Source organism: Sturnus vulgaris, chromosome 1, assembly GCF_052056855.1.
Source record: "Sturnus vulgaris isolate bStuVul1 chromosome 1, bStuVul1.hap1, whole genome shotgun sequence".
In the NCBI taxonomy this organism is placed as follows: Eukaryota; Metazoa; Chordata; class Aves; order Passeriformes; family Sturnidae; genus Sturnus; species Sturnus vulgaris.
In genome coordinates, this window is record NC_142243.1 from 64,013,680 (window position 1) to 64,035,443 (window position 21,764).

The 21,764-nt window shown below is 42.8% G+C and overlaps 1 protein-coding gene across 6 annotated transcripts in view; it reads right to left on the reverse strand.

Annotated features, from left to right (window-relative positions):
* The window catches only part of NFATC1 (nuclear factor of activated T cells 1), a 109,350-nt gene that overhangs the window by 45,420 nt on the left and 42,166 nt on the right, over positions 1-21,764 (reverse strand). For all 6 annotated transcript variants that reach the window (XM_088168475.1, XM_014877722.2, XM_088168483.1 and 3 more), the window contains 4 exons: positions 20,745-20,947; positions 17,491-17,663; positions 15,469-15,609; positions 559-614 (listed from right to left, as the gene is read on the reverse strand). In XM_088168475.1, coding sequence (XP_088024601.1) covers positions 559-614; positions 15,469-15,609; positions 17,491-17,663; positions 20,745-20,947 — 573 coding nt within the window. The remainder of the gene's footprint in view (positions 1-558; positions 615-15,468; positions 15,610-17,490; positions 17,664-20,744; positions 20,948-21,764) is intronic.

Below are 21,764 nucleotides of genomic sequence, written 5' to 3' on the forward strand. Positions count from 1 at the left end.
CACCTCCCTTGGTGCTTTCTGAAAGAGTAACAGGGAATGCTCTTCTTAGCATTTGGCCTGAATTCAGCTGAGATCTTTAAATTGTTTGCCTGCAGGTTTGCAAGTATTGCATATTCCTGCAGACGTGGAATAGTGGACGTTCTTCCCACTCAGAGTCATGGCTGAGGGAGCCATACTTCTCCAAAGTGAGGCTGATCTCCTGTGAGGGGACTCATGTTTCTTTTGCTGAAGATAGAGGAAAGCCAAGGAAAATGATCAGAAATTGCTTTGGGAGCAGCGGAAAGAACTGACCCAGCAAGACAAAAGATGAGCAGATGGAACTGGCCCATCTTGGACAATGAAAAAATATTTTCCAAATGGTCTCTCCTACTTTTGGGATAGCTTCCAGCAAAGGATTTTTACCCCATGCTCACGTTAAAGAAAGATTTCCAGGAGGGGAGGCCTAAGTACTTGTTCTATTTCAGTGCCAAAGCCTTGGAAATCCCTCTTTAGTAACAGTGCTGGAGAAGGCAATATATATTTTTCATCTTGATGTTAAAATATTTAAGACAGACTTACTGGCTTGCACATTTCTTTGTCGGTTTTGGCTTCCATTTCCCACACATGGTGACCATCTAAAAGACAAAAGAAAAAGATATCTAGTTCCTCCTTTTTTTCTTTCCCATGCCAAGAAAGGAACAACTTTTGCAAAAACAATCTCTTTGAAGGGGCACTGCCTATGTGAAAAGGACCTCTCACAACACATTGCCCAAAGTGTTGGCCAACTAAGAGATCATCTGGGTAACCTGTGACAGGAGCCCCTTCAGCTTTTCTGAAGGGAAGAGCCACAATCCAGAGTGCATGATACCTTGATGGGGGAGAGCCACTGGGAGTTTGCTCTGCCACTAGCCTGGACAAAATATGCAACTGTTCTACATCTCAATTCACTGAACTTTCAGACAATAATACTGCTACCTATGATGCCTTTTGAACACTACCTAGGCTGTAAGTCATATTCAATATTAATATTAAACAATACAAAAAGAAAGGTAGTATTAAGGAAGCTACTCAGCCATGCAGGATTTGATTTTAATAATACTCCCAGTCTGGCTTGGACCCAAGTCTGCTACTTGGGTCAAAAGGCAAGGCCATAGGCTGGGAAACACAGCTTTAGACTCCATTTTGAAGTTGGTTTTGTTCACCTACAGTGGTCCCACTTCTGGAGCTGCTTTTTGTGGTGTGTTGGGTCCTCCAAATTTACTGAATTTCTGCTTTCAAGCAAACATAGATTTAAGCCACAACTATAACTTTTTCTGGGAACATGTCTTTTGGAAGAAACTGGCTTTGTCCTGTCATTTTTCCTGAACATTACTGATACAGAAATAATTAGAAAACAAGGTGGGCTTTTATTTCCTTGCATCTTCAGACCTCAATAGGAAAGAAACAAGAAAAATAATACAGAATGTAAGGTTTCATCCTGCAGGCCTAGAAAAATACAAATGAAAGGCCATAAGCAGACTGCTGGATAAGCTGGGCAGTACAGACACATGCAGCTTCATGAGTCCCACCACGGTCAGATGTTACCGAAATGAAGGGGAAACTGAGACTTTATGTCATCTCTTTTGTACATTTATTGCAGCATTGGGACATGCAAATATTAGTTATTTTGAACTTCATCACATGGACTTGGGCCTACCTTATAAAGAAGGCCCTCTGAAAGGTAAAAGAGTGAATGCACTTTTTCTTTTCGCTTTCATGGCCAGGATGGAGGTGACGCATTTAGAGCTGCCTGATTTATTACAAATGTCTGTAAATAATATTTTTGTGTACAGCTGTCCTACCGTGCAAGGAATGCTGCTGAGGGACTATCCCATGCGATTGTTTTAATGCCCAAACCCCCCTTCTTTTTAATGTATGGAAAGAAGCACAACACAAAGGCTGCAGCACAAATACCACAGAGGATTTGGCAGGTCTTTCCATAGGAAAACAATTAGCAGATCTACCCTCAGTTTCTTCCTACATTTTAACTTGTGACACTGGAAGAGGAATCCCTTTAATTGGTACTGCCACGTTCAGCTGCAGGGAGAGAAGGAGCAGCCAGACTGTGCTTGAGACTCCTTAACGATGCCTTTGGAGAGTGCCAGAATTGAAGTAGGCTTCTTGGGAGGACTGGCGATCACTTCACAATTTATCCAACAGATGCTTCCCCTGGGCTGTCAGTAGAAAACCCTGACCAAAATTTGGCAAGCCAGGACACATCCCCTGTCTGGGAGCAGCCTCCTTTATCTCCAGCCTCTGGAGCACTCCCTCCCTGCCTCTAATTAATTCAATCAGTTATAAAAGCAGCACAATGCTGACACTATCACAGATTTTGCAAAGTGTAGGAACTTCTGCTTTGGAAGGGGTTTGCTGGGCTGGTTTTTTTAAAACCTACAGACGTCCAGTCTAGTAGTTAACATGTGTTCAATTTGCCTTTGTAAATGGATTACCAGAAGTTCAAGTTTTTTGCTCTGTTTAATTTGTGCTTTGCAAGACGAATGATTTGATTCAGGTTTCTGGTTTTTATTTCCTGCCGATACTTCAGGAAAATTCAAAATTACTCCATCTCCAGCTAATCTTTCAATTATTTCACGCAGCACTTCCTTTAAGCATTTTTGAAATTTTTATGATGACAAAAGGAGTTTGTTCAAAAATATTTTAGATCCTGTAATCTGAACTATTAGGAAGATAAAAATTTGGGGCTGTGGCTTGTCTTTGGAAGCTAGTAAGAACAATATGGGTTTTGCTCGAAGAAATTCCCTTGGGACCATCAGCAACTGAGGCAAAAGGGAAGAGAGGGAAGAAGTAGGGAATAGATAAGTCATTAACAGCTGGTGACATTTCATTTAACAAAAACACAGGGAGCAAAAGTTGTTATGAAGCAAGAGACCGAAAAAAAAAAAAAAAAAAAGAAAAAAAAGAAAAAAAAGAAAAAAAAAGAAAAAAAAAAGAAAAAAAAAGAAAGACAATTCCTCATATTACGTCTGGTGAACCAAGAGGGAAATCTCAACGCCCACGGACTGGGACCAGCTCCAGGAGGGAAACCTTAGACCACTACGTCAACCTTTTACAGTAAACATGTTTTGCAGGTTTAAACAGTTCAGCTGAAATTAAAAAAAAAAAAAAAAAAGAAAGAAAAAAAAAAGAATAATGGCTTTGGAATGGTTTGTGGGAGTCCTAAGCCTCAAGATAGTCAGCCTATGCCGGAGAAAATGGTTTTGCCCCAGTGCCCATCCGCCAGGGAGCCTGGTGAGCAGGCGGGATGCCGCCTCCTGTCAGCGTGTGCTGGAGGAGTGAGGGCTGCTCGCCCACAAAAGTTTCCATTGTACGCCTGCCACATCTGCAGCAACGCGCCTGGTCTGGGCCCGAGGCAACTCCCTCCTGGCCGCCAGCCAACCCAAGTACACCAGAGCAATTTATACCTTTCCAAAATGCAAATAATTCAAATTACAGACATAACACAAAGCTGAAGCAGACACATTTCAGGCATTCCCGTTAAAGTTTGCTCTCTGGAATTACCGTACCCAAATGGGCAGTTGTTATACAGGGAGGGGGGGAGATGGAGTCAGGAGAGGAAGGAGAGGAGGAGGCACAAAGGAAAAGGGAGAAAACGGCTTTTCCAAAGGTCTTATTTCATTCCCTTTCATTTCACTATTTACTTTTACGAAGTAATAAGAAGTGTCTTCTCCAAACCAAATGCCTGGCTTTGTTTTGGCGTTTTTAAGATTTATAGTGCAATATTTTGAAAAGAAAGACAGTTCTTTATATAGCTAAAAAGTTGGGTCGAGGTATTCTACTGGTGTCTTACGTTTTGTGGGGGTTTTTTACCAAATGGAAATAAGCCCAAAACATCCATGCACAGAAGGGCAGGGCAGAAGCCCTGCAGAGTCTCCAGTGGAGTGCCCTGGTCCCTCACGGCCAGCAGCAGCAGCCATTAACCCGAGAGAGCCAAGGCTTCAAGGGAGAACCATGCAGGGGCTGGATGAATGACCCTCAAATCCATCCTCCTCCAAAGAGGCAGTGGCAGTGCTGGAAGAAGGAGAAGCTGCTCCCGCCTGTTCTGCACAGGAACACAGGCTGCGCTGACAGGTGGCCATCAGCACTACTGCCAGCTGAAGACACCAGGTTTGTCAGGAAGCCTGACATTTACAGACCCATCCCTGTTATTTATAGCCATCCCTGCTCCATGTGTGCTTCACCGCCGTCCGCTCCTGCCGTGTTTTTTCGTCGCCGTGGAACTCGGAGCACCTGGGATTGCTAATGATGAAAATGCTGCGAACCTATGTGTTATGGGGGGTGGATTTTCAGCTCTGCAAAGCATAAACACCCCGTTTTAACAAGGGGTAGCTGAACGGTGAATGGGCCTTTGTAGCCTGCTCTTATCGGCCGCTCCTGCGTTGAAGGAAACTACGCACAAGTCCAGAAGTAAAAATACTCTAATTCATCAGGGAATTCCCTGCAGTATGAGTCACCAAGCGGCTTCCCCACCACACCCAGCTACAAGATTTCCACATAAAAAAGGCACTGTAAAGGTCTGTTTTAACACAGAAGCAGAGCTAAAAAGTAGTTGTGAAAATCTAGCAACTTCAGTTATTCACCCATAGAGCCTTGCAGACCATGACATACAAATTTTCCTCATGGAAGAGGAACACAGAGAGCTGTAAAGACTTTTCAAAGACATTTTTGTAGCATCTTCCTTCATCATTGCCCATCCAGAGAGATCCCCTGGGGTTTCTAAGGCTGGATTTACCTTTGCATCTCAGGGAACTGCAAGCATAGTGTCAGGGGTTTGCAAGCTCAAAACAATCAAACCACTAGCATAACTTTCCAAAATGATGGATTGCAGAAAGAGGGAAGAATATACAAATGCAAAAAACCCTAAACTTGGAAACTCAGGAGGGTATAGCATCTGGCAACCACTTAAATCTTGCCTCTATGAAATGGGCATAATGGGAACGTTCAGATATATTAAGTGATCCCACTTTACTACAGGAGTTTGAAACAGTCTATATTCTTTAGTGGACCTGTGTTCACTTGAGATATGAGTAGAACAGACATTATCTAGGATTTCATAGCCAATACACAGGGTACATTTTATATTCTTCCAGTCTGTGCTTCAACACAGTTTGCACTGGCTGCACTATAAATCTGTATTTACATTCATATATTCCAAGTAAAATGGTGAAACAAGCCCTACCCTCCCAAAGGAACCCATTACTTGATTAATGTGTTGTGAGATTACCCTGAACAATAATTCCTGTGTTACAGCCCAGATTACTTTAACATGTCCACAACAGGCAGGGCACAGATGCAATGCGGCGTCACTTTGAGGTGCTCTGCAAAGGCTGTCTACCCTCCTATTTGGCCCTAACAATGCATATTCAAATCCCAGAGGAATAAAGAATTTGAAAGCTTTCAACTTGCATTGCCACCCTTCTTCCCTGGTGAGTGCCCTCACGACACTGAGACGACTGACTGATCTCTGAAGACGTTCAGAAGGAATGGATGGGTTTCTGTGCAAAGAAGGGGATGAAGACTATGGCAAAGTCTCATCATTCAGACTTAAGAGCCGTCCAGTCCTCTGAAGAGATGCCATCAGCTTCCAGGGGAAGGGCAAGCTGGACTGGCAATGAAAGAGTCGAGGAGGAAGCTCTGTTGCTTGGAGGACAGCATTCCTCACAGCAGTCCTGGGCACGATCCACTGGCACCATCTCACCAGCTAGCACTTATGGAGTGGCATGGGTGTACTAGTGCCAGATTTTGCAGGAGCAGCAGACTTTTGGATTTGGGGATGCCACAAGTAGTCAGGGCACTGTTCTCAGCTGGTCCTACAGATGTCTTGCTGCAAACAGTGTTTCCTCAGGTGGACACCAGCAAGGGAAGGGGATCCCACCAAGTGGGAGGGATTCTATGCCTGTCCTGATACACCGGTGTACATCTTAAAGACATTTACAATGGTCAGACACTAAGGAAGGACCAACACCAGCCAAGCAGTCTGACATGACATGTACAGGGAAGATGGGGCAAGAGAGCAACGAAACATTCAGAAATACAGTGGGTGCTAGCAGAGAGTAAGTATCTGAATTGCAAGTGGCCAGGACCTTTCTTTTGATCTCCTTAAGTGGCACTCTGCTCTCCTGAGATCTCAGCCTCTCAGGGACCAGTGAGCAGTCAAATGCCTCCTAGTCCCAGCACCACCCTCAGAGTAGCTGTACCTCCTGGTACAGCTCCTGCTGGTGCCATGACCTGCCTACTGCCCAACATGCTGTCCCTGATTGCCTCTCCAGCCACCCTCATCTCTAGTCTTTGCTTTTACACTACTTTTGCTATGACACCACACAGCTGGTCTCATTTTCACTTACTTTATTTCCCTCTTCCATGCCAGGAAGTGCCCCAGATGTTCTTCTGCCCTCCTCACAGCCTACTGTGCTGCTACACAGACTTCTCCACAGATTTGCTCTCCATCCCTGGCATGCCTTCTGGCATGCCTCTGTCTATGCGTGGCAGGGCTCAGGCATAATTGACCTATTTTTATTTCCACATCAAAGGTGCTGTGTATGTGTTGCTGTCTTCTCATAAGCATTTTTGCAGCATATGTATTTTGTCCATTCCTTCAGCTATACATTTTTGCAGTATTGAACTGAGTGCCATGTAGACTTAGGTCTGTTTGCCATCAATATGACACTCTCGAGCTACTTTTTCTCTCTTTACCTTGAATTAACAATAAGAATGCCATGCAGTGAGCAGGTGTAAAAATCCAGCACAAAATGGATCTTATGGTACTTTGGAATCAGTGCCAGGCACGTGCTTCCTCTCTGGCTGTTCAGCTGGGCAAGCCAAAAGCTGAGGGACTCACTTTGCCTGAATGGTGAGGCCTTTTTAGCTGCCTTTTACCACAGTTATGTCTAACAGACGCAATTATTCTGAGTTCCAGTGTTTGCAAATGAACTGTAATTTTAGTTCAGGTAATTAAAAGGAGGCACAGTGCTGACAACTGACAGATCGAGGTTCGTTTTGAGCCAAAACCATTGGAAAGACCTGCCAGATACTATTTTCAGCAGAATGGAAGCTGGTTGTGCAATTTGTGCTCTCTGGCACCTCCCCCTATTCAAATTATCGTTGGTCTGAGGGTTTTATTTAATAAGTTTAAGTAATTCCAGGTCTAAGACACACAGCTTCCAAGTAAAACTGCAGCTTGACATCCCTGAAAAATCTCTCTAGAGCAAGCAGGTCAAACAAAGCACACCCAGCACAGCCACCCACCAGCAGTCATGACAGCACTTCACTCTGGTTTTGATTACATTCACGTCATCTCCTTGTCTTCACAACTTTACTTTCCTCTGGGAAACTCTAGTAGGCTGAACCTGTGAGTCTGCAGCTGAAACTGAGTAAAATATTCCTGGTCCATCTTCTTCAGTTCTAATCTGTCTCATATTTTCACAGACTACTGGAGTAACGAACCTCACAGCCAGTTTAAATCAAGTTCCAAATTTTTCTTCCATGAACAATTCTTTTCCTCTACTTCTGTGCTGGATGCCAACACCACCACCTGTACTATAGCTACTTCTAGTTATTTCTCATCTTAAGATGTAAATTTGATCCAAATGCTTTTAAATCTTCCTTCTGCATTATTTTTTGAGACACAAACCCTTCAACTGTATGACTGCAACTTCTCAACTTACAGAAACTTCCCATTATGGCAACTCCTTGTGACTTTTTGGCAGATAGTTTTGAACAGCATTTTTATTTTTTTCCACCTCATTGTCCCCCTCATGTCCCTTTTCTTGTTTCTCTTGTCCAGGAAGGTCAGGCTCAAACTTAGAGGTCTCCCTTGCTATCCTTTCATTTTCTGCCTTGACATCAGCTTCCCAGCAACAAGGCACAATTTGGAAACCATTTATCTCTCTATTCCTCCCTTAAATGTAATTGTATTTTCTTCCACATTGAAGGTGTAATCTTACTTCCTTAACAGACCTAAAAGGAACATTCTCCTCTTCCCTCAGCACCCCCCACATTTCCTGTGATACCCATCTGAGACATGAACCAATTCTTCATGAGGTCAGGAAAGCAACAGGAGACAAAAAATTATCATTTTCCAAAAGAGGTAGGCATTCCCTCCATAAAATTAGTACTTTGAAGGCATCCCTTGTATTGGTTTATGTATCAAGGTCTGGCTAGTGGTTGGGCTGCAGGGGTGGAGAAGATTCCAGAAGCTGACACCATATCTGACAGAACCATTTCCTGATGGTTCCAAGATGGACCTTGATCTGGGCAAACCTGAGCCCATCAGCAAAGCTGGTGGAACCTCTCTGCCAACATACTTAAGAAGGGGAAAAAAACTGCAGCAGCTGTGAGACAGGAACAATGGCTGCCAGGGACCCATGCTGAAGGAGGCTGCTCCTGAAGGACTGAACCTCGTGGAGAAAACTCATGCTGAAGCAGTACATGAAGGACTGACTGCCATGGGAGGACCTCACACTGGAGCAAGAGAGCAGTACAGAAAGGAAGGAATGGTAAAGAGGAGCTGTTATGGACAGACCAAAGCCTCCATTCCCTGACCCTCTGTGCCACTCAGGGAGAGGAAACAGAAATTGGGAATGAAGGAGTGAAGTTGAGCTTGGGAAGGGAGGCAAAGATGGTTTTCAGTTTTACCTTTGTTTTTCACTATACATCTCTATTTTTAATTGACAATAAATTGACAATAAATTGACGATAATTTACAATAAATACTTCCCCCAGGTGAAGCCTGTTTTGCCTGTGACAGTAACTGATAGGTAATCTCACTGTCTTTATCTTGACCCATGAGCTTTTTCATCTTACTTTCTTTGCCTGTCCTGTTGAGGAGGGGTATTGACAGAGCCACTTGGTGAGCACCTGGCAGCCAGCCAAGGTCAACCCACCATACTTCTTTCCTCCACCGTCTTTAGGCACTGATCACTTCATTAGACTCTCAGATTTCTTGTAAGGGCTGTGAATTCCTGTGTGTTTGGACAGACTGTCCTACTGGAAAAGCAACAGTAAAAACTATTTGAAATCTTGTGCTAGTTGTAAAAGTTCAGAGACAAAGCTTTGATTGCACAGATACAGCTGCTTGAAGCCACTTAGTCTGGAAGACATGAAAGAATAAACTTGAAGCATTCAGACACATTTTCTATAATAATAAAAAAATTTACAGGATTACTCAGACAAGTGACTTTTGAGACCATGTGGTTATTCCTTATTTCTTTGTTGTCCACAGTAAGTATCTGTGATTGATTGAGCTCATTCTTCACTGTGAGAGCAACACCCTGGATGAGACTTGCTGCTGCTGACACCATCTCATGTGTATGGCTGCTGTCCCACTCTGTCTTCACCATTCCCTTGACTGAAGAGCCAGGAAAAACTGAAACGTGCTGACATTTCCTACAAGCTGCATCACTACTCCTCTGTGCGCGTGAAAGGGTTCCACCATCAAATGACTCCAGCATCTGATGACACAATTTGCTCAAGGATATCTATTTCTGGGCAGTGGCCAGAAACCCCTTCAGCTATCAATACATCTCTAGGATCTAGGTTCAAGTGACCTTCACATGAACTCCATGCTCCCAACGTGTATGCCTTTGAAGTTTCCAGTTTATCTAGTTTCCCGAATTTTTAACCTCATTGCGCATGAGTCAGCATGCAATTGCTCCCTGCCAACTGGAACGTGTGTCCTGAACTTGGATAAACAGACAGATAAAGACAAAATTAAGTAGTATCTGTCTATCTGACTAGAGGGGGAAGGAGAGTTTTGCCACTTGCTTATTTATTACGTGAGCTACAGTATGATTACTGGTGTGAAACATGACCCCTTTTTGGCCGGTTGCCCCCCAAACTGCTACTGGCAATGGAAAGAGCAATGGAAAGATCTCTGAGAATGTGAGATCTTTTACCACGTGGAGCTCTGCCAAGGCTCAGGTCACCCATCTCACCATCCCATCACATCACGTCAAAACAGACTGAACCCTAAGCTCCACAGTGTATCTGAGTCAAACCAAAAAGCCCACATGCTTCCTCAACACATCCCTTCCATTCACATGGCACTCAAGTGTTTTGTCAACATATCACTTTCCAGAACTTTCTCTAAGTTTTGCTGAAGCTAAAAAACTGTGCTTGAGTTACCTGCCATATTACAAGGTAAATTCTACTCACACAATATGTGGGAAACAGAACTGAATTTCTGAGATCGACAGTACCTTAAAGGCAGCAACTGATTGATTCGAGTCTTTGCAAGAGACAGGGAAATTTAAGAGGCACAAAAAACCTGTGAAATCCTAGAGTGGACACTTACATTCATCCAGCTTCCTTCTTTTCTGTAGCACATTTCCCTTGTGCAAAAATTCAGCTGACTGAGCTTGACCGTACATCTAACAGGAGGCAAACTGTTAAGTTTTCCCATCTGAAATTCTTACAGAAAGCTATGATTTCCTTTGGCATATATATAAAAAAACCCCTAAATTGGTGATTTCACCCAGTTATCTTTCATCTGCTCTAGTTATAACTATTACACATCAACACCTTCATTTTTTAAGAGCAAAATCTGCTCAGCAGGGAGGACGAACAGTTTTGACAGAAAAATCTACTTAACAAAATAAAAACAAGAGCAGAATGAAGAATTTGAAGCAATAACTAAATCTGAAAAGCTTCCTAATTGTTTGAAAATATTAAAAAAGAAAAATCCCTGGAGGAAATGTTGCTTACACGCAGTTTATTTCTCTGTCTTTCAGGAACTTTGAGTGCCAAAGGCTTTGGGCACAGTAGCTGAGGATGTTTTGCAATTAGATTACTGAAGTGTGTAGGTGTCAGGATTGCTGTTGAAGTATGAGTAATTAACAAATCGTTCAAAACCATTGGAGTCTGTATATTTGAAGTTACACAGAGATACTGTGAACACTACAAATGTCTATCAAATAGAGTGATGCATCTTCAGGGAGGGGCATTTGTTACAGGGAAGGTAAGACACAGCCTTTGACCAGGACAAAATGGCCCTCAACATTAACAGCCCAAAGAACCAAAGTCAGTGTTATTTGAGAAAATAATCCCATAGTGAAGTTGGGTGCTACATTCCTGCCTTTTCGATCTTTAAAACCCTTGCCCTGAGCTCTTGTCATTAAGCACAAAAGCAAAGAAATGGGTTTGGAGCTCTGACTTAACTAGTGGCAACTCGACCCTATGATAATTAATAATAATACATCCAATGACCATTTCTGCCCATAGGTCACAAATTGATTATAAAAATTTTGTCAGTTTAACCTGATCTTTTAGCTATGTCTAGACTTGGCCAAATCCTTGAAGTCTGGAAATACTTGAGCTAGTTCCAGTGTTAAAAGCTACGGGAGCAAGGAGCAATCTTGGAGCAAGGAGGGATCTTCAGGGTAGATTAACTCTTTCAGATCTCAATATGAGACTTTTTCAAACCCCTAAAATACCCTTTCTATCCCAAAATATCCTACAGCATGCCAAGAACTGTAATCCATAATTTACCATAATCATTTTCCTGTGCATTGTTCCTTGGGATACTGGGTTTGTGTCTTATCACTGAGCTTTCATTCATCAGTTACAGGATACATTTTGTGAACCAAGGGATGAAATCCAGGATTTTTTCAGTGCAGTGATCAGTTTTATAGATCACTGATCATAATCTGATATACTAAGAGCCAGCAGTCTGGTCATTTTGGTTAGTTAGGCTTTCGTGCTGTTTTGTGTTCAGTAACTCACATTACCTTTAAAAATTACCTTTGAAAAGAGTATTTGCAGAAAGTATTACCAAAACAAGGTAGCTGACAGATATGGAATCCCTAAAACACACTCTCCAAGCATCTCTGCTTTTTCTGAACTTCCCTCAAGACTTTTGTTGCCTGGTACATTTATAATCTACAAATGAAATAAAAAGTTTTAAAATTTTAAGTAACTAAATCAGTATTTTGTTATAATTCCAGATCACGATCCATGCAGATGCACATGTTAACAGGAAGTATTTGCACTCCTAGCCAAACACTTCCTGCCATAGCTAACAAATGACAACTTCATTTCAGCTACTTTTCTGACTAAAATGCACACCTGGCTGCCACAGCAAACCCCAGCCTACAGACATCAAGGGCCCTTGCCAGTAAGGAGTTGCAGATTTTTCAGTATTTCACAAATTATTCTGGTTGACACACAGACAGGTGTTGGCAATCCTCAACTTGGCTCTCAGCAACCATGGCACGCTTGAGACACTTTTGAACCTCAGGAAGAGAAATGCATGACTACAATGAGAGACAGAAAGTGAAAGGAGATTTAAAAAAAAAAATTATTAGTGTAATTTTTAAGCGTCAAAGTCATTGTGGGACTCCCCAGCCTAGGGAAATTCTGAATTTAAAAGAGTGAGCCTCTCAACATTTAACATTCACATTTTCACTACTAGTAGGTTTCTTCGACAGTCATTTTATACCATTGCTCATCATGGGAAAATACGGTCTGATGCACAAGCAATAGAGTATTGCCCAAAATCTGGTAAAATAAGGCTTCACATCAACATGTAAGAATTTTTTTATGGTACTGTAGAATCTTGAGCAAATTTTAGTCCACTTCTGAACAGTCATTATTTATCCAAAGGGATGCCTTCTGCCTGACCTCACCATGAGGAGTTCTCCTTCTGGAGAAGGTCCTCACAGTGCTTCTCCCATGGCCCTTTCAGTGTGCCCTGCCTTCACCCTCTGGATACCTCATTTTCCCTGTGTGAGACACAGAGTCACAGGGCTGCAAAGTTTGTTTTGCTCTGTTTCATATGCTTCTTGACTGAACAGCAGCTAGTAAGGGGTTAAGCTGAAAGCAGGAAGCCACTGCCGGCAGAAAGATTGATTTGATCATTCTTCAGGGATTCCCTCTTGTATGAGTCACTGCTCAGACTGACTCCCCCACCAAAGGAGGCCAGGATAATGCCATTCCTCCAGAGACTACAACAGCTGAGGGCTAGCCCTGAAGACTGAAAGCTTGGGACTCATGCTTGGAAAAACATCCAGCAGACCACAATGTACTCAGCAGACTTAGGGAAAGCTGGGGGAAAAAAAGGCAAACAAAAAGTGTTCTCAAACTCCTTGTGTTATCCAATTAAGTATGCAGACTAGGAGGAATTAGACAAGCTCCAGGAGACTGCCACTCGGCTTGGGAACTCTGCCTGAGTAAGGACTGAAGACATGAGTTGACGTAGCACAATATTTAAATTTTATACAAAAGATACGTTCTCTTTATGAGCACAACAATCTATTACTTTGATCTATTACTCTGTAATAGCTGTGCTTGGCTGCTACCTACTAGGAACGTGATTAACATTCCAAATTCAAAAATAAAAGTGGTAACAGCAGCAAAACTAATGAATGTCTCCAGCTAATCACAGAGGTTCATAACCAGCTCTCTAAGAGAAAGAGAAACTATGCTGGTGTTGCTTCTCTTGACCTACTTTCACTGACGTTCAAGAGCTGAAAGGGAAAGAAACACCCCATGCTGATTTACAAAAGTGAAGACTGCTAATGTTTGTTCATTTGACATTAAATACGGTGACTGTTCAAAAATCCAGCCAGAGCAGTCTGCCACTAAGGTAATGATACATTGCTCTTGTTTGTTTCTGATGCATTGAGCTATACGAGGCAGCATAGCACACAAACCATAGAAGCCTTAAAAATTGCTCAGCCCAGATTAGCCAGCAGCTTTGTTTTTTGTGTGTCATTTCTACTGACACAATTATTACAGCTCCTGAAGATGCTACACTCTAAGGGCTCAGCCCCTGCAGGCTATACTGCCCTGCAACTGCAACAAACCTACAGTGAGACTACTAAAAAAAGGCAGGACCTTAAACTCTGTAAGTGAAAGCTATACAGTGAATATCTTGCTTTTATTGTACCTAATGTAGTATAGGAATATAGGAGTAGGGAGACAGTGTTCAGATCCACGCTGTAGTAGCTGCTGTGGGCAAACAGCATCACCATCAGAGTCCTTCAGAATGCAATACTTAAAAAATTTCCAGCTCAAAAAAGGAAGAGGAAAGGAAATAAGTATTAAGGAAGGCACCCTTTAATGTGGTTTCCTTCTTATAACGAGACAGATCGAGGACTCCTGACATGTCACACTAACCCAGTTCTATGCAGCAAAGGAAGTTTAAATATAAATAAAGTAGACATTAACTTTCTTCCCCCCTGGGGGGAACACAGAGAACAGAATTCAGTTTTTTTTCAATTGCAATACCACCTTTGTCCTCTTTTTAAACTTTCTTAAGAAACAAAAAGGATGTTTCTGCTGAAGTCACAGCCACATCCCCGCTGTGTGTGCTGCAGTGCTTGGGGTTCACAGAACTGTGCCAATGGCTCTCCCCGAGAAGCCAAGGCATTTCCTCTAGCCAGGCACTTATGGCAACTTAAACCTTATCAACCCAACATTCTGCTGGGGAATTTCAGGGGAGTCTTCTGCTTTTGTCCTGAGCTTGGGTGTCTTTGCCTCCAGAGCCTGCCCTGCTCTCCCTGCCATCCTGCCCCATGGCCCAAGTTCCTGTGGTGCTGGAAGGGACTGCGGGCAGGAGAGCAGCGTGGGAACCTGGTGGGCATAAAGGGTTAAACAGGAGCAGCGTCAGAGCTGGTGTGCTGAGGAGTGCCCAAGATTGTTTTAAGTTCGGGGTGGGGGTGGGGGGTTCAGTCGGCAGCTGAGGAATTCATAGCTTGTGCCAGCGCCAGGGAAACCCTTTCCAAAACAAGACTCAAAGCTATCCTTAGCAGTCTGGTTTCAGAGCCTGACTTTGACTCCCAGCTCCACTCCCACCGCTTATTCCCAGTAAGCACTGTCACCCTGTGACCCACCGCTCCTGCAGGCGCATCCTGCCCCATGCCCAGCTCCCCCTCCGTGCCATTTCCCCGTTTCAGCCTGGCCTGCGACTCCTCTGCAGGAGAACCAGTCCCACCCCACTGCACAGCAGGAGCAGTGCAGGGAGAGGGGAAGCTGTGTTCAGGACTTCCCTCGGTCCTCGAGGTAATCCTGTCTTTCAAATGAACGTGTGTGCTCCAAGTTCTCCTCTGCCAGTGCCCTGGAGACACAGGTGCACACACAGCACCAGCAGCACAAATCACAGGAATGTTTAAGAAGATGCACTGTACTGCAGGCTTTAGGGGGACGTGGCACCAGAGATCCTCTCACAGGTCCTGCCTGCTGCCCTCACAGTTTGCCACAATAAACAAATGCCAAAGTTGACTCTCAGTGTCTCTATTGTCTACCTGCAACTACAGCTGCCGCAGCGTGAACCCTCAGCATTAGGCACGGCTCGGATCCTTTCCACAGCTTTGCCCAGTGACATGGGAAACGTATTATGTGCAGAAGAAAAAGTCATTACCATATTTATGCTTTCATCATTTGACACAGACGGGGTGGTGGGGGAGGCAGACTGGAGTCTAGATTGAAAAGACATACCTGGTGCTTTCTCCACAAAGATGACTTTGGAGTCTTGCAAAAAGTTATGACCAGTCAGTACCATTTTTTTCCCTCCAGTAACAGGAAAACTGTCAGTACTCTGCTTCTCCACCAGAGGCAGTTCTTGGGCAGATCTCTGAGCTGGAAAGTTATAAAGAAGATCAAAAAAACCCAACCAAACAAAAAAACCAAAGGCAATCACAAACACACAAAAAAGTAAATACTGCATTAGTAAGTAATTCAATGCTTAGCCTCATAAGATAAGCTGAGTTTGATACAGAAACAAAGGTCACAAGGTTTACAGGAAACATGCTTCATTTTCAAGTATTCTGATTGAAAATAATAGTGTTAAACAGCAGTATAGATTCAAAAGACTCACAAAGAACAGGTGTTTTAAAACTCAGAAAGTGTATTTTTATGGAAATTAATTTATTTTAAATAATTTTCTCTCACTCTGTGTCTAGCAAATATGCTGTGTGTTTACAAGGCACACATGACATGGTAATCCAAAATTTATTTCCCTCAGTATACACCCTGTTGTCAATTCTGCAAACTCTTGGAGCAGCAGCCATGGCCCTTGTGATCCATGGCAGCTCACACTTTTAGAGAGAATATTTCCAAAAGAACCTGAGTGCTCAAGCACACATTAATCCATATAAACTGAATCTGGTATTCTTGTGGCACAAATTTTATCCCCCCTCAACTGGGACATGAAGAGAGTGCTGCTTCAAGGGACAATGGGACATTTTATCCAGTTTATATGGTTCCTTCTGGTGTCACATGCACTAAGAAATGTATGAAGTTTCTGGCACCAGCTGATTCCATATTCTGTACTAGAAATAACACTAGCACTTATTTTTTCTCCTGTTTTCCACTTCTTTCAGCAGGCTTGTGCCATGCTTTTGCTCATTACACAACACTCAAAGCTGCAGTACCCTGAACAAATCCAATCAGCTTCCTATTTAGCGGCTTCTTGAGCTTGGCACCTTTGCACAGTTCAGGACAGATTCAAATTGTGCCTTACTCTGCTGTGTAGCAACTGAAAACCTCTCATAAATTGCAGGATGAAACCATGACTCCTCACATTTTTTGCTTTGTCTCCAGCATGAATGGAGCTAGGAATGGTCAGGCCTTCCTCCCCATTCCCTCTGCCAGAGCTCACCCCTCACCTACCTGCCAGATGTTGTTTCTCCCCTACTGTGTCAGCATCAGAAAGATCTACCTTGTGGATGGAATTCAACAAAACCTTAAAAACTTGTTTCAGTCCACCCAGCCAATCAAAACAGCATTGTGAGTTAGACTGAAATTCAGCTTCCACCACTTAGGCTGGAGTGTTGAAGCTACACAAAGCAGACAAATTTTGTTTTGTGTGGGGGAGGCTGATGTGGCTTACAGAGCAAAAATGATATAGGTATCTTTGAAGGGTGTCCCAGTGTAGCTGATAAAATGCAGTCTGTTCATTTAAAGAGACTCCAGTGCAGAAACCTGGTTTTTGGAGGTTTTCTGAAGCTGCAGGCCAGTGTGTCAGCTCTAGTATATTGCTAGCCCCTTATCAAAGGGGCTGGGGTTTTGTTTGCTGGTTTTTGCTTTATGATAGGGAGACAGAATGAATTGGACATGGAGATGTTTTCCAAAACTCCTACAGTGGTTACTTTCATCATAAGGAGTCACCAAAACCAAAGGCCCTGCTACTCCCAGGTCTACTATGGTATGTGTTTTTCTACACCACTCAATGCACAAAGCTAAGACACAGATATTCTGTTCTCAATATAAACCACATATTTTTGGAAAGCAGATTAAAGTTTACTAACTAGACAGGTAAGGCAAAACCAAAGTAGAGCATGTTGGTGTGGACAAAGACTGCATATGGGGCAGAAATGTTAAAAACTGCTCAAAAGGTGTGTGGACGTGACAGTGCTGAGTCAACAGTGGACTCAATGATCTTAGATGTCTTTTTCAACCTCATTGATAAAAGGTTTTCTGATAATACCCAGCAAGAGGAAGACATTTGTTGCTACTTACAGCACTCAATGGGGTTGGAGGCTACTTGCAAGGAGAGGGTCCTGCCATTGGCTTGTGGGATATGAACCCTGAAGACCAGACGCACACGTGTGTTCTTCCGACCGATGTCCGTCTCTCCCTTGCGCAGCTCGATGTCGGAGTTTCGGAGCTTTAATATCCCAGCACAGTCGATGCTATCCAAAAGGAAACACAGGGCAATTCAATTCACTTCGAGAAGACTTCAGGAACACACGAGTGTGCATTATCTTCCCTCTGTCCTACATGCTCTTCTTAAAAAACTGCATCAGGCACAACCCAGTGACCAGGCTGAACGCAGCAGACTTTGTTTAGTAGTTGCACTCCCAAGCAGCTGAGCTGGGGCTGTCTCTAGCAGCAGGTAGTGGCTGCTGTGAAGCACACGAATTTAGGATGTTACCTCAGTTCCCAGAGGAAGAAAATCTAAAAGACCCTTCCTCCCCAACACATCCTGTAAGGACTGCAGTTAAAGATTAGCCAAAGCCCAAAAGTCAATGGGATGTGACAGCAGTGCAGAAACTATTACTAACCTAGAATGTCGGGCTACTTACAATTTTTCTTGTTACAGCTAATTTGGACAAAAATCAGACAAGATTTTCAATCCAGGGAGAAGTCCTGAAATTCTTATTAATGAGCACAGCTCTCCCTGAGGTCAGTTCTACTGTCAATTTGTTTGTATTTCAATGAGTTAGAAATATGCTCAAGCTGAGCACTGAGCTGAAGCTCTGCATGAAAAAACTAAACTTAGAGTCCTCTCCCCACATTAGGGAAAAACGTGCTTTCCATCAGATACAACTACTACAATTTCTGACCTCACTCTCTTTTTTTTACACTTTGGTTTTCTCCTGGGTGAGTCTACAAGTCAGGATGTTTGTCAAAGAATATTTCAACAGAAGAAGCTCCCAAAACAAAAGACATATAAACATATGCACTCAAAAACCCACTGCAAAAATACCTCTGCCTTGGCCATGACTACAAAGCGTACATGGCAATTTCTTCTGGGTACTGGTCTCAGGCACGCATTTTATTACATTGAATATGCATAGTTAACTTTATTTTGCATTCAAAGAGTTTAATTCCCCCTCCAGACCTTTGAAGCTCTGTTCTGAAGCAAACTGCAAACAAGCACTATGGCAGCATGGTTTTGATCTGCACTTTTTCTGAAGTATGGATTTCAGAATTTTAAAAATGCCCTTGCTGATATGCTCAAAGAAACAAATGAAAGTATTAAAAATTCCCAACAATGCATATTAGCAGGTGAAGCTGTAAGAATTAGAGTATTTGTACCCATGTCAAAATTCCATGCAAAGATCTGTAAGATACAGAAGAAAGTGTATTTCTCAATTTTGTCTCTCGATAGCAACACTTGTAAATTGAATAATTATTGACATACAATTCATACCCAAATGTTCAGAGAAGAAAAAGTATTTAAATTCAAGCTTTTAAAGTCATGGACATTAAAATCTGAAGTCAATAGAAACAGCTAAATGTGCAAAAGTTTAACTGGGCAGATGAGCTCTGGTGTTTCACTGAATCAAGGCCTGAACACATTAAGTGTGAGGAAAGTCCTTGGCTCCAAATTTCAATTAATTGGTAGTGCTACGTGAGGTTTTAGACTACTGACATGTAAGGCTTATATATGCCAAAGCATTGTTTTTGATTCTTGAGTGAGCTGTACCACAGTCTGGCATGCGTGCCACAAAAACATTCAGCTTGGCTCCCCAGCTATGTAACTTACCTTTATTTTAGGGAGAAAGATGAATGAAATGGCAATAACGTTCCTAGATGGCCAAAAATGTGATTCAAACTGGATAAATATAGAGCCAGATAAATACTGTGTGGGTGCAAACTGATGAAATTTTCTTAACCCCAATGTAGCCCCACCAACTTACGATAGCAGCAGACAGGGCCAATAATTTTGAAGGCTTGTCGTGACTTTTAACACAATGCACTGAGAGAGATCCTCAGGTCTTGAGTGATCACTCTAAGCCCAGCTGGCAATGCTGCTAAACATATTCTGGCTCTTCTATTTGCATGAGGCACTCCAGGGCATGTTGTACATGACACTGCAAACCAGCTTCTAATAACTACTATGTGCGGAAGGACTTGAGGTGTCTGATCGCATTTTCCACTTTGCTAAGGCATGGAAAACTGTATGAAAAAATAAGGAGGGAAATTGGCATTTCCCTGTGGTATTTGGTTTGGTAGAGGTCAGGATTTCTTGCTTGCTTTCTCTGTTCCTATATATATACACAAAGGTGCATGCATCTATATATAAATATGAATACATTTATATTTATACACACACACACACCAAGAGCTGTACTTGTACGCAAGCACACAGAAATTCCTCCCAAGGCAGACACTTCAGATAATGGTTAGGATGATTTGAATGAGGGGGGAGACAACTCAGATAAGAGGCTAGGTTAATTTGAGGGAGGGGTACAGACAGGATAGGATTAAATAGTGTGGAAGCTCTCATGCATGTCACACAGAAAGCTATTTTAACCTTTATATATCATCCTATAACAATGTCTACAGATGGTTGATGGACCTACAAGGCACTTAATTATCACTCAGATATCCTAAGATATCCATGCCTGCTTTTCTACATAGCACTAAACTTAGCCCAGTTTAACAACTCAACCTGTAAACTGCATCACCTTTGAATAAAGGTTCTCAGAGGTAACTCTTCTTAGTTCTGGAACATTTGCTTGTAAACAAGTGCCATGAAAAATGCTGAGTTTTATTATGTGAGAAATTAGTGGTTTTATTTGTCTCAGAAAAACCATGAGGGTACTTGGAAATGCTCTCTAAGAGTTTCCTTTGACATCCAAAGATAAATTTTAATCAGCTCTGTTCCTTGTGCTAGTGCGTATAGGAGCAACAGGTGTCATATTTAGGAACTAAATGCAGGAGCTGAGGTAGGAGATATTTACAGCTCAGTAACCGAGATACTTATTTTAAATGGCAAATAAGCACATTGGCTGAAACTCTAGAATGAAAGCAAATCAGTTGTCATAAATACTTGTGAAGTTCATTTTGATGTTAAGCTGATTAGGGGCAATTTGTCTCAGCAAAGTTGTGAAAACCTACTATTACAAAGTGAAATGTAGGGGGGGGAAAAAAGATAGGGAAAGGAAAATTGTGTACGGAAAGAAAGAAACAAACCCCAAAGAAATTAAGTGAGGTGACCAAGACGAAACTGCTAGGAGTCAGATATGGTGCCCTGGTCTTACATTGCTCTCATGTTGTTCTCTGGAAGAAGGGGAATTTCCAGAACTTTGGTGTTGGAAAGTATTGTTTCGTGGCTGGTGGTGGAAACGGTCTTGCCGGTGATGCGGTGAACCTGGTAGAAGGCATGGGGTCGCAGCAGGCGGTCGTCTGCAGTCCCAATGAACAGCTGCAGCGTGAGCGGCTCGCTTTCTAAGTAACCATGGAGCTGGCAAGAGAACAGAAAACGCCCACTGAGCACCACGCACATAAACTGCTAGGAATCAATTAAATTTTTATAAGCGGGAGAGCCTAATTCAAGGAGAGAACTTGTGACAGGTGCTATGTGTTAAGTTCCCCCCTTCCATTTTTCCTGTAATGTAATATTGGTACAATAAAAAGGTGCACTCACAAAATGTCTCATTATCCTAAAGGACCTGAGGCACTTTAGATGGGCTGAGCTTTTGAGCACTCCTGCTACATCCACAGAAAACTTTGCATAAATTCTGCTACAGTGTTCAGCAAAAAGCCACACTGAACTCGATGTTCCTTCACAGTACTGAGGGATGCAAAACTGACAGAGTTTGCAAGTGGAAAGGACACAGCTCATCAATCCCCATGTTTCCTGGGATATCCCTCATGCAGCAGCAGTCTGCTGCTTGTGACCTGTCCCCTCATTAGCTGATTTTTATGCTGGTAAATACCTCCTGGGACAACATGGAGACAGATCACATATACATGATTAGTAGCTCACCATGTGTGTCAAATTCTTGTTATAATCACGCAAAAATCTCATTGAAGCTCTTGGGCCTGGCTTGAACCTCATCCACATTACAGTGACTGCTCTGATGACAACAAGAGTTATTTCTGCCACGGGATGTGGAGGAAGCAGAGCCTGACCTCATCCACACCATCTCCTGTGGAAGCTAGTCAGGGTTCCCACTGCTGTGGAGTCCCCAGACAATGTCCCACTTGTGGCTGCCGCCTAACATTGGGAAATGAGTCTCACAAAAACAGTTATCTTGCAGGGCTTAGTGGTGAAGCCT